At 41.3% G+C, this 13,255-nt stretch overlaps 1 protein-coding gene across 1 annotated transcript in view; it reads right to left on the reverse strand.

Annotated features, from left to right (window-relative positions):
• Nucleotides 1-2,266: 2,266 nt before the first annotated feature.
• HADH (hydroxyacyl-CoA dehydrogenase) overlaps nt 2,267-13,255 on the reverse strand; it is a 56,153-nt gene continuing 45,164 nt past the window's right edge. The window contains exons 6-8 of the mRNA XM_081304737.1: nt 10,383-10,455; nt 4,431-4,547; nt 2,267-3,015 (exon numbers count right to left, since the gene is read on the reverse strand). Coding sequence (XP_081160863.1) covers nt 2,897-3,015; nt 4,431-4,547; nt 10,383-10,455 — 309 coding nt within the window. The 3' untranslated portion in view covers nt 2,267-2,896. The remainder of the gene's footprint in view (nt 3,016-4,430; nt 4,548-10,382; nt 10,456-13,255) is intronic.

Genomic DNA, 13,255 nt, shown 5'->3' on the forward strand with positions numbered 1-13,255 from the left:
GTTAAGGGGATTAAAATCAAGGTGGGAAAAACAAAAGCTTGTTTCAAATATGTAAACAGTATAATAGCATAGTTAGTGCATATTATTTTATAAGGCATGACTAAGATACTGGTTCTATCCAAAGATGAGTGGTTGAATCTCAGGTGAATTTCGGAATTATATATATTTTTACTAATATGTTAGTAAAAAAAAAATATTGATACTTAGAAAAATCCAGCATAAAATTACTTTACAACACCAGATCTCTATATCCATATTTCTTAGTACCCATACCCGGTTTCACTTTACCTCACTCAGTTCATGCTGTCATTCAACAGGACTCAATAGGACTATACCTTTCAAATGGTGTCAAAAGAAGTTATCAATTTCTCCTGAGAAACTGATATTAACAGTGAATCTTATGGACAATATGATTTTTATTTTACAAAGACATCTTCATGACTATTCAAACTGTTCCCCAGAGAACTCCATTTTGCTGATAACTACAGACCAGGAGATACCTACATTCAAAGGCTTACTTTTTTTTCTAACAAGTCATTTCATACATTGTATGGTTTTAATTTCAAATGTTCACTTCTACTATGGGAATAAAAATATCGTGAAGAGGAATTAGAGGGGAAAAATTAAACTATGTTTTTGAGCTAAGACCTGGTAGTTACTTTAGAATGTTTTGAAGACTCATGGCTGCTGTCAGGAAGCATGGGTGGGAAGGTGAGGCCCCTGCCTGGACTCGCCCTTCCTCAACAAGTGCAACCAAAACACAGCCCAGGAAAGCACAGGTGGCTGGGGTTCTCGTTCAGGTTTGGTTTTCAAAAAGGCAACAGCTATATATGGACCATCCCGCCACACAGCTCTTCCTGGGAGGAACCATGCCCACCTGAGAATGTGGAACCCAAGGAGTTGGGAAGGGAGGCCACTCCCCAAGTCCCAGGTTTAAGAGAAGGATATTCAAAATCCCTTCCTGGTTCCTTCTGAACTTGATGCTTGGAAATGAAACTAACAAAATTCAGAGGCCAGTTCTTTCAACTGTTTAGTAGGTTAAAGTGCATTTTAAAATTGATTCAGAAATATTACTATAATCCTTTACCTTCCCAATCCAACAGTCACAGTGTTGAGTTCTATCTCTTTCCTGGAATTCAGTAGGCAAGAGAGAGCCCTGCTACTTCCAAGATGAAGGCTCAGGTTCTATGTGCACTCTGCTCACAGTGAGAAAGTAAAGCCCCTCCTGGGCCATGGTTCATGTCAAAGATCAAGAGCCAACCTGAGAGTGAGCAGGGCACTGTCAGGCCACAGGATCACCTTGAGCAGAGAAAATGGTCATGGCTGCACAGGCACTTCCTTTTGTTAGTTAAGCAATGTTTAGGAAGCTTCTTAGCTTCTAGTGTGGCAGAAACATTAAGTATGTACTTTTTCACTTTGCAATGCATTTGAATATTTTTAAAATTAATAATCTTCCTTTTATCAATTATGAAATGAAGAAAAAAATCTCAACCATTTGCAACTATGCAAGGGCGCCCATTTGGGAGAAAAGTCCCATCTGCAGTTCAAATTTGAGATTTTCAAATTTACTCTTTTTTAAAAAAATTTGTTTTTAGTTATAGAGGACACAATACCTTCATTTTATTTATTTTTATGTGGTGCTGAAGATCGAACCCATTGCCTCACACATGTTAGGCAAGCCCTCTACCACTGAGCCACAACTCCAGCCCCAAATTTACTCTTTTGTACTTAATTTTATCATCAAAACCTAGATCTAATCTGTATTCTGCAACAAAATTATCTGGTGACCTTAGGCACATCCCTTAAACTCTCTGTTAATGAGGCCACTGGACCTCAGGGCTTCTGATGTCTTTCCAAGTCCTAAATTCTATCATGGAAGACACTTTCTCAAGCCAATGATTAAAAGAAACTTAAGTTACATTACTTCACTTTGTTGGCAAAGAAGAAACAGATGTTCCTTAAAAATCATTCTCTGTGCCCTTATTACTACTTTATTGGTAAGAAATGTGAAAGGGACAGCCTCGGGCAGGCTTTACACAAATGCCTTCTGCCATTCCCTCACCATTGCTGCCACTTTATAAAATAACAATTGGCCAGAGAAGATAAGACTTAGCTTTTGACTGGATCGTCAACCTTTACTTTTATAATAACTTAAGCATTTATAATTTTAAATTACATGTTTATTTCCAAATTTTCACAGATCAATAGATTGCATTTTATTAGAAGACATTTTACAGGAGTTTGCAGCACTGATTTCTTATTAAAAAAAAAGAGAGAGTAATGATTAGGATTTGATGATTAGGATTTGTAGATATGAATGACCATGAAAAGACATCTTCCTGGAAACCAAACATACACAGATATTCCCACCAATCCAGCAACAGTGTCTTGATGAGCTGAATAAAGACATAACATCTTAGGTCACACCCAGATGCAGGATAAGGCTCAAAGCTGCAGGCAGCAAAATATTCTCAGAAAGGCAAGATGCAGGCACCACGGACTGCTGTCCCTCACAGATGCACAGAGTGCGTTGCTGGCTCCTCATAGGAGTGCACAGCAACATGAAGCCAGCAGCTCACTCTGGGAGGAAGGGCCTCTCCTTTCTGAGTGACTCCATCAATGTATTACATAAGAAACATTTGCTCCAAGGCACTGAGGGTGTAAAGTTTTTTAGAAAATACATAGAAATGAACAGACTAAAAAAAGAAGTTAATTATCAATGGAAGAATCTACCATTACTGTGACTAATGAAATAATTACCTCAAATTATAATCGAAATGCACATTGAACAGACTGCACAGTGAGGGATTGCCTGACCAAAGCGCATCCCCATGGCTCTTGGGGCTGGTTAGAGCACACTCACGAAACTTCTTCCTGAAGCCAGAGAAGCTGTGCATCATTTGTATTTGTAATATCCTTCTCCGGTCTTCTTGCCCAGCTTCTTCTCTGCTACCAGCTTATTAAGTGATGTGCTGGGCTGAAACAGTGGGTTCTTCGCATCCATTTCATGCCACCCTATTAAAAGGAGAGACAAAGTGCTCCGTATTCCCAAGGCACTTCTGGAAGTACAGCTTGGGGAAAAGGGCCTTACTCTGATGTGGGAAAGCTCCTGGGGCATGTTGCCCACTCAGGCCACCATGGCAGAGGCATGAGGCACTGAGGCATGTGCTAGTGTAGCCGCATCAGCCCCAAAGCAGGCATGCTGCCACCCACCTGTGCCAATCGAAGCCCAGCCCTGTTATGGCCCTTCTGGGTATCCAATCAATTCCTGGAAATCACTAAGTTCAAGGGTCCAAGAAAACTAATAAAACCTGTTAATTTGCTGGTTGGACTCCTAAGTAGCACAGTTGACTTTCAGAAAACATGTTAAAAATCTGAATTCCTATTACTTCCTACTACTGAATTTTGTTCCTCATAAAATTCAAGTTTCCTGCTTAAATTATAACCCCCCTCCTCCCCAATGCATATAACTTTTTGTGAAATATGGAGTAGAGAATTACTTTCAACTTCCATAGTTCATTTAAAAAAAAAAACTCATTGTTAGACCAATGCTTTATTTATTTATCTATTATTAGTTGTGGATGGACACAATACCTTCTTTTTAAAAAAATTTATTTTTATGTGGTGCTGAGGGTGGAACCCAGTGGCTCACATGTGCTAGGCAAGTGCTCCACAACTGAGCCACAACCCCAGCCTCAACAGTTCAGTTTCAGTAATTATTTTTATCTTGTCTTCGGAGTCACCACATTAAAGTGGATACATTTAAAAAATAGTTGTGTATCTTGGTTGTAATGGAGGACCCACAAATCAAATTTTGTGATAAAAAGGGACAATGACAGTCACATTTTCTTTCTCCTGCCATCAAATATTGAATCTGATACTAAGGTATGCATATGGTTTATTCCCCAAAGGTTCACGTGCTATAAGTTTGGTCCTCAGTGCTGGTGCCAAAGTGGTGAAACCTTTAAAAATTGGGCTTAGTGGAAAGTAATTAGGTCAATGGATGAATTCTGTCTCTTGGGAGCAAGTCTCCTATGACTAGATTACATCTTGAGAGACTGGCCTACTGCAATGCAAAGCCATCCCACACCATGGTCCCTTCTCACACCACTGTTTGCCTTTTCTACTTCTTTCTGAGTTGTGACCCAGCCAGAAGAGCTTTGCCAAACCCAAGCATCTTACTGTTGGGATTTTCCAGAATTATGAGTCAGAATTATGAATCAAATAAACTGCTTTCTTTTCTTTTTTTTTTTTTTTTTTTTTTTTTTGTGGTGTTAGGGATCGAACCCAAGGCCTCCTGCATGCTAGATAAACACTGTATCACTGAGCTACATGCCCAGCCTTACCTCTTTTCCTTATGAAGTACCCAGTGTTGTTAAAGCAACACAAAATTCAATTTAACAAAAACAACAAAGGATTCCAATTCCTACCATCCAGAATGAACTTTGTAGTATCCAGTCCAACATAATCAAGAAGCTCAAATGGACCCATAGGGTATCCAGCTCCCAACTTCATTGCAGTGTCAATGTCTTCCTTGGATGCATCTCCTAAGGAAAAAAGGGCAGCAGTGAGTCACCACCACTTTTCCCAAATTCTTCCTATCATGGGGTTTAGTCCCAGAATCAGAATTTCATATTTTACATTTAAAGTATGTCTAAAGTCCATGTGTCTTCTGAACTGGGTAAGATTTCATCTGAGATATTTGCCCAATATGTCACAAGATGTTCAAAGCAACTGTATCATGTGAGGCAAATTCTAGAGCACTGCTGTTTGTTCATGGAGAGGGAAAGCCCTGGGTCTGGAAATGCTGGCTACTTCCTAACAAACTGGGGTTTTCCAACTCTGGAATCATTTCCTGAAATATCAGTTAATGCTAGAGAAGATTTCTTTATTCATGAATGGGTTGCAAACACACACACACACACACACACACACACACACACACACACACACACGTTTCTGTTTTCATATGTATCATGTATATTTTCTTTTCTAGCTTTCTTTGTTTCACAAGTAACAAGTATTCCCCTGGAACCACATTCCCATGAATACATCAGTTAAGATAACTGTTTTTAAAAGTCCAAATTATTATGATTTAGATCTGGAATATCCCCCATAGGTATGTGTTGAGGATGTGGTACCCAATGCAGCAATGTCCAGAGGTGGGGCTTTGGGGAAGAGGCTGGATCATGAGGGTTCTGACCTTATCAATGGATTAATCCATCTGATATATTAATAGTGACCTATGGTGAGGAGTGAAACTATAGGTAGGTGGGACATGGTTGGAGGAAGTAGGTTACCAGGGGCGTGCTTATTCCTGTATCTTATTCCTGGCTGTCCCATCCTATCCCCCCAACCCCCGCTCTTTCTCTCCCTCTTAGCTGCCATGAGTTGACAGCTTTCCTCTACCACACCCTTGTGCCATTATATCCTGCCTCATCTTAGACCCAGAGCAATAGAACTGACCAACTATGGACTTGTAAACCCATGAGCCAAACTAAACCTTTCCTCCTTTAAGTTAAGTATGTTTGGTTACAGCTGCAAAAAGCTTTCACAAACTGCTATGCACATATGAAAATGGGTTGAACAGACCTAGACAATTTTTTTCCTTGAAAACTTCCCTGTAACATGCTGTCCTTTGGACCACAAGAGGACTTTATAGAGAACCAACCACCTGTGTATCCTTTCTCTGAAATCAGAAATTGGAATGAGCTATAAGAAGTGGCTATCTAGAATTTTATTTCAAAGCACAAAGAAGTAGTTTAATGATATTCAGAGTTAAATAAAATGTTAAAACAGGATTTCATAATTCAGATTTTTAAGCACAAGGAGCAAGAACTACTAAAAAAGCTATAAAGACATATGTAATTTGGGGAGGGCAGGTACCAGTAATCTAACCTAGGACACTTAACCACTGAGCCACCTTTTTATCCTTTTAAATTTTGAGACAGGGTCTCTCTAAGTTGCTTTGGGCCTCACTATGATGTTGTGGCTGGCCTCAAACTTGTGATCCTTCTGCCTCAGCCTCCCAGGTTGCTAGGATTACAGGCATGCACCACAATGCCCTAAGACTATATTTTTTTAAAAGTATAGAAAGTACTAACGTAATGCTGCAGAATTTCAGAGCAATTTAAGGTGAACAAAACACCACTCAAATTATTTTCTATGCATGACATTAGTACTATACTAATTAGGATTCGAGACTTCTGAGAAATCATTGCCACAAAAAAGCAGAAAAGATCAGGTATATCAGCCTTATCAGGCGGCCTTATTGTTCACTCATGTTTGATTTATACCCATTGTGTAGCAGGCACCAAAGACGTACAGTGAGACAATGAAAAAAAAGTACTCAAGGTACTTATGACAAAATGGGAAGACTAAAATGTGCAAACCAAAAAGACAATATAACAGTTGCTGAAGCTTCACGAAGATTTACATGGCTCTGTGTGGGCAATGATGGGCAGATTTTCTCAGAGGAGGGCAGACAGGAAGATAGAAGAACATGTGAAGGGGCAAAATTTGAGCCGTGGCTCTATGGCTCAAAAGTGGATCTGACTCAGGATTTCAAGACCCTGCAACTTCTATGGTAGTACTGTTGCCTCTAGATGATGGGGGTTAGCAGGCTTACATACCCTTATCTCAGGGTTTAGCAATAGCTGCTCCCTGTGCCTGGGGCATGAAGCTCTTATTCTTTAGGTCTCAGCTCAGGTGTCACCTGTCAGAGCCTCCCCTACTCCCTGCATCTAAAAGAGAAGCTCCCAGGACTCTGGGCTAGGGTTCCCACCATCCTAGACCCTCTGTCTCTACAATTCCTAGTCACAGTCTAACACTTCTCTACTGACTCATTTATATGGGGAGTGCCCACAAACAGCCCAATTGTTCCCACTTAACCCAAAGCCACTGAATCAAATTCATACTCAAAGAAGGAATATGAGCCCTCTAGGCAAGACAGTAATTCCTGATTCAGAGACTCACTTGAGGACTATATTACTTCCAACAACAAAAAGACACTACCGTGTATTATGAAAATATTTTTAAAAATCTAGTTTTACAAAGTCAGCACAACTCTTAAAAGTTCTGTCTTGAGTAATAAAGAGCAAAAAAGGCAAAAAGAAGAGAGAGAAATAAAAGACACACACAGGGACTGGTGGACCAAGTGGGAGTTAAATGTTGTATCATACTGATCAATAATCCCTAAAATTCCTTTTTTTAAAAAAAAAAAATTTTACTTGTAGATGGACACAATACCTTTATTTTATTTGTTTATTTTTATGTGGTGCTAGGGATCGAAACCAGTGCCTCATGTATGCTAGGCAAGCGCTCCACCACTGAGCCACAACCCTGGCCCCAATACTTAAACTTCTTTAGAGTTAAGTACTTCTCTAAGAATCTGGCATTCCTCCCATAGAAAATTTTGCATCAACCTTAGGAGGTTCATGAGACCCCTCCACCTCCCCTCAGGCAAGAGCCCTTAACTCTATAGACAACAAAGAAAAGCTTCCTCAGTGTACTCAGAAATCTGCCTAGATGGGGACTGGGACCTGGGCCTGGTCTCAACATTGTTTCCTCTACCAGCAGCTCATCAGCACCACCTTCCAACTACTCTCAAACTGGGACCTGGGTCTGGTCTCAACATTGTTTCCTCTACCAGCAGCTCATCAGCACCACCTGCCAACTACTCTCAGCGTTACCAACAGAGACTCCCAATGTCCACATTAGTAGTTACCTCAATTCCAAATGCCTGACCTGTGCAAGTGCTTTGGGGTCATGAAGAAGAGGAGGACCCAGATACTTCCCCAGAAGGGTATGGCAAGAGAAGACAGACATCCGCCATTCCACAGGGAAGGGATTGGCAAGTCACCCATAGGAAGGCCAAAGCAAAAAGAGCTATGAAAGATTATGTTCAGCATGGAGACGGAGGACACTCAGGTGGGGCATGGGAGTAAAGTATGTGGCAACCACAGCAGGGGCAGAGAGCGAGAACAGTTTGTACACAGTGGATTACCAGAGAACCATTGTGCATGTCTGGAGCAAGGGGTGACTACAAACAGAACATCCTATAGTGACTGGGGACCAGGATTATCACATTCCCAGGGCCTGTTCCCAGCACAGTCCTCTTGTAAAGAGCTCACTGTGTTGTCCACAGCCAAGCTATAACTAGCAAACCATTATGGGCACCTGAGAGGGGACAGTAGTCTGGGCATCAGCCCATCCAATCTATATCCCTCCAACCCACAAGAATAGTGCTTGACTGCCCCCACCAGGCCTTCCCCACAGTAGAATGAGCAATAGTGAGTACTGAGCTGGACAATGAGAAGGCCTAACACAGGAGCCATGAGGCACAGTCAGTAAAGGCAAAAGAGGGCAATGGGCTTCCACTAGTCCCATAGGGAGTGGGTGATAAATAGCAGGAATTAGTTGTGTCCTGAAAGCTGTCCAAACATCTGGGGGCCTGACTAGACAGTAGCCCACACATCCTTCCAATGATCCTCTACCACTCAAAGCAGCCTTTACCAATCCCATGGCCCAGGCATATCAATAGTGTGGTACAGAAAAGCTTCCCTCAAATGAGGTGGGAAATGAAGTCACAGAGCATCTACAGAGGCTTTGTTGTGCTACTGGAGTCTGAGACACCCCCGCAGGGTCTGTAGGTAAGATACAGCACATAGCATCTCCACAACTTCCTCAACAGCACAGCACTTTCTTCGCAAGCACCGTGGAAGGGACAAGTCTGAGGAAGACATGAGGTAACAGGAACTTGTTTGGTGCCTGATGAAGCCTCACTGAGGAGGAGGGAGAGCTGGGATGGAAAGGGAGCAGGTACAACAGGAAGAATCAAGCAGATGTGGAAGACAGAAGAGGGAGAAACCAGAGACTCTGGGTGTCAACAAGTAACTGTGACAACCCAGCTGCAGAGCTGAGAATGGAGGCACAGTGGTGGGCATGCACCTAAGCCCTATTCTGTGCTGGCTGGAAGGGGAGGGGCAGTAAGGTCACAGAAGGGATGTAGTAAGAGGTCTGGGTATGACATAAGGAGTGCAGACCACAGTGTGGATTACTGGAAAACTGCACCCACCCAGACCTCAGCTCCTTTAGGAGATGCACCAGCTCAAAGGCCTCAAAATGCCAGGAGATCAGCAATGACAGACTGTCCTGGAGAGCACCAAGAACAAACTAAAGCACATCCACCAGGCATCAAACCCTGTCCTCTGTCACACCCCACAGGTAGCCTGCGATGGTAAAGGGCAAAGGTAGTCTGTTCTGAAAGGGACCACTGCTGCTGGGAAGCAGAACAGAACAGCTTTCACCTTCCCATAAAATACTTGATACAGGAGAATGTATCAAAGGGACAGTGTAGTTCAGTGAGGAAAACACCATGAAGAGGTGGTTCATCCACATGCTACATTCTCAAACATTATATTTTATTAAAAAAAAAAAAAAAAAAAACACAACTGCCTTTCAAGGTAGGCAAAATGCTGCACTTTCTTTGAGGTGTAATTAGGCATATTTGTTGATAGATAAACACAGAAGTGTTGGTTTGATCTTGGAGCAAAAGTGAGGCAATTGCTTCTATAAACCATAGAGAAGTTAATATTTAAAGCAGATCTTGAGGAAGCAAATGTGCTTTCATCTCTCCGGAAGAGCTGGTGTAAATGTTTTGTTTCAAAAATGACACTCTTCTGGGAGTGAGCATTTGTGAATGATGTCACTGAAAACAGTTACACTTGCTTTTTATCAAGTTCCATTACAGATTGCTTGCCTTCGAAGCAGATATGATAGTTACCTTTCCAAAACTGGGAGAGAAGGTGGGCAGGAGAATGAACATCAACTATAACCCTGGACCATGTCCCAAGTTTTATGTTCCTTCAACAGGAAAAGTCTTTGTCAAACAAGTATTGAGGGAAAATTTTTAGATCATTCTTGAGGTTAAAAAAAAAAAAAAGAATCATGCCGTCTTTCAATAAGTATGAATACAGGGCCATTAGAAATCATCTTTATCACATATCAGCTCTGTCACTTATTTCCAATACAAGTTTTTAGATCCTAAAGGAACTTTCAGTGTCCCCTAGTCTATTGATTTTCACATTATTATTATTCTTTGTTTGAAGCAGTATACTTTTAACCAAAGGCAAAGATCAAGGATATAAATCTGGGTCAGCCACGCAATTGCTCAGACTGGTACTGCAGTGGAGGCCCACAGCCACCTGTTAGAGGCCTCACAGAGAAGCTGGGAGACCTGGATATAATGACAAAGGTTCTGAGGCCATGGAGAGGCTAAGATGACACAGCTAGAGAACTGCAGCTCCTTCCTCTACTATGTGGCCCTGCTTTCTACACACTTCATAAGAAATGTAGATCTCAGACCAGCTCAGGAAGAGTACCTCGTTCATGCATCCTGATCGCTTCTATAAGGTATGGCACCAGGAGACGGTTCACAATAAACCCAGGAGTGTCCTATTTCAGAAAAGAGAAAAAAGATAAATGACTTTTCATTAAACTTCATCTTTTTTGAAGTCACCACTTTTGTGAAGATCATTACTTCTTGCCTTGGATTAAGTTGCCCATGTTTATCAAGCTATATACATTTGTTTTAAAGTACCTATTTTTATCTCACATGACAATGTAATCTTTTCTTCTTTCCTATCCCATTTCCCTTTCAGCAACCTAGGAAAAATTATCACTCCATCTAGAACAATCCTTCAAGGAGTACTATATTCCAGGCTCTGGCACATTCTTGGGCTACTCAGTGTCCTTGCACAGTGCCGCACAGTAGAGTCCAGGACAGGTGCAGGGACAAAGGAGTAGGTCCCCTGGTAGGTGGCTGGCCCTTCATGGCACAGCTTGGCACAGCATGCCACCTCTCCAGGGGATGACTCCAGGCACTGAATTTCTTTGCATGAGTATAACACTTAATCATCTCTCCAAAAGGATCAGTATGAGATTTAGATTTTTATTTACTGATCTCTTTGGTGGGCTTATGGAGAAGGTCAGATTGGTAATGTTTTGATGGTGTTTATGTGAAGCTAATTTCCACTAAGTAAACAGTGCTCCCTCTTCTGTCAAAAAGCTCTAATCTGGGCTGGGGTTGTGGCTCAGTGGTAGAGCACTTGCCTAGCACATATGGGGCACTAGGTTTGATTCTCAGCACCACATTAAAAATAAATAAATAAAATAAAGGCATTGTGTCCATCTACAACTAAAAATATTAGGGAGGGAAAAAAAAGTCTGATCTTCCTAATACAGACATCCTCCCCTTGACCTACGCCCTGTATTCTGTTTCTAGCATATAATAGGTATTCTGCCATCATATGAACTGAAGATGACCAGAACCTGGCACACTTGCTGAGCTAACCTGGGTGCATGCTGTGTAAACTGCACAGTGAAGTGACAGCATTTGTACCTCCTATAACTTCGACCAAGCAGAAACCAACCCCACCCCCATTACAAGAATGCAGAGAAGACCAAACAAGGTTTATATTATAACCAAGATTATAATAACAACACAAAGGTGATTTTATAACTGAGGCAAAACATGCTTTTCAACTTAAGATGAGAGCATGAAACACACCAATACAAAGTTACAATCAGAAAGCAGCCTTCAAAAATATTTGCTCCAGGCCAGGCCTGGTGGTGCACACCTGTAATCCCAGCAACTTGGGAGGCCAAGGCAGGAGGATCACAAGTTTAAAGCCAGCCTCAACAACAACGAGGTGCTAAAACAACTCAGTGAGACCCTGTCTCTAAATAAAATACAAAATACAGCTGGGGATGTGGCTCAGTGGTCGAGTGCCCCTGAGTTCAGTCCCTGGTAACCCTCCAAAAAATTGGCTCCAATTATAATAACTAATAACCTTAATAGAAAGAGCTCACAGGACCCGCTTGAGGCTTTTTTAGTCACCTCTTTTTTATATACGTAAGAAGTAGAAAGGATAAAAAATAAACACATAAACCAGTAATACAGCTGTTTATCATCAAGGGCTATGTATTGTGTGTAACTGTATGCGCTGCACTTTCACACAACTGGCAGTAGAAGTTCGTTTGTACCAGCATCACCACAAACATGTGAGTAGTGCTGGCACCAAAACTTCAGGACGGCTACCACACCAGCACACAATAGGAATTTTTCAGGTCCAGCCCAATCTTATGGGATCATCATCATGTATGCTGTCCATCACTGACTGACAGTGTATTGTAGTATATGACAGTATGTACTATGTGCTAAGCTTCATTCTATGTGCTGCCAGGACATGTCTCATCAAGAGCTTGAATGCATGACCCATTGACTCACAGAGAGCCTCAAAATATCACATAGATGTGTTTCCCAATTATCTAACAAGCTCAATTTTCAGAAACCAAAGGCTTCCTGTCCCTGAAGCTGCCATAGCTACTGAGGGGAGAAAGAATCGCCACTCTCCATGAATTAATGATTATATGCTGAGGATAATTACCGGCCTTTTCCTGCATTTCTAGCACTAGCTTCTGATTTGCCTAAAGTTTAGTTCTTTCTAACACAATTACTACTTTCTTCCACTAACAAAGCAAAAATGGGTAAGAAAGTACAAATATAACATCCAGTTATCAATGTGCTTTTTTTCAAATCCAAGTGATGTAAAACCACAGAACCAATCAAATAAAAAATGGGTGTTCAAAAATGAGACTCTTGGGCTAGGTTGTGGCTCACTGGAGCACTTGCCCAGCACATGTTCGATCCTCAGCCACATAAAAATATAAAAATAAAGGTATTGGGTCCATCTACAACTTAAAAAAAAAAGAGAGAGAGTGAGAGAGAGAGACACTCCCAGCCAGGTGTGGTGGCACACACCTGTGGTTCCATCTACACCAAGTTCAAGGCCAGCCCAGGCAACTTAAACTTAGTAAGATTCTGTCTCAAAATAAAATTTAAAAAGGACCTGGGGATCAAATCTTTATCACGTCAGATTAGGCCCCAACTTCCTTAATAAGACTCCTGAAGTACAAGAAATAAAATCAAAAATCAATAAATGGGATGGATTCAAACCAAAAAGCTTCGCTCAGCAAAAGAAACAATCAATGAGGTGAAGAGAGAGCCTACATTTTGAAAACAAATTTTTGCCACATGCGCATCAGATAGAGCACTAATCTCCAGGATATATAAAGAACTCAAAAAACTTAACACCAAAAACACAAACAACCCAATCAATAAATAGGCTAATGAGGTGAACAGACACTTCTCAGAAAAAGATATACAATCGATCAATAAATATATGAAAACAAT

This window comes from Spermophilus citellus, assembly GCF_964194105.1.
Source record: "Spermophilus citellus genome assembly, chromosome: 8".
Lineage (NCBI taxonomy): Eukaryota > Metazoa > Chordata > Mammalia > Rodentia > Sciuridae > Spermophilus > Spermophilus citellus.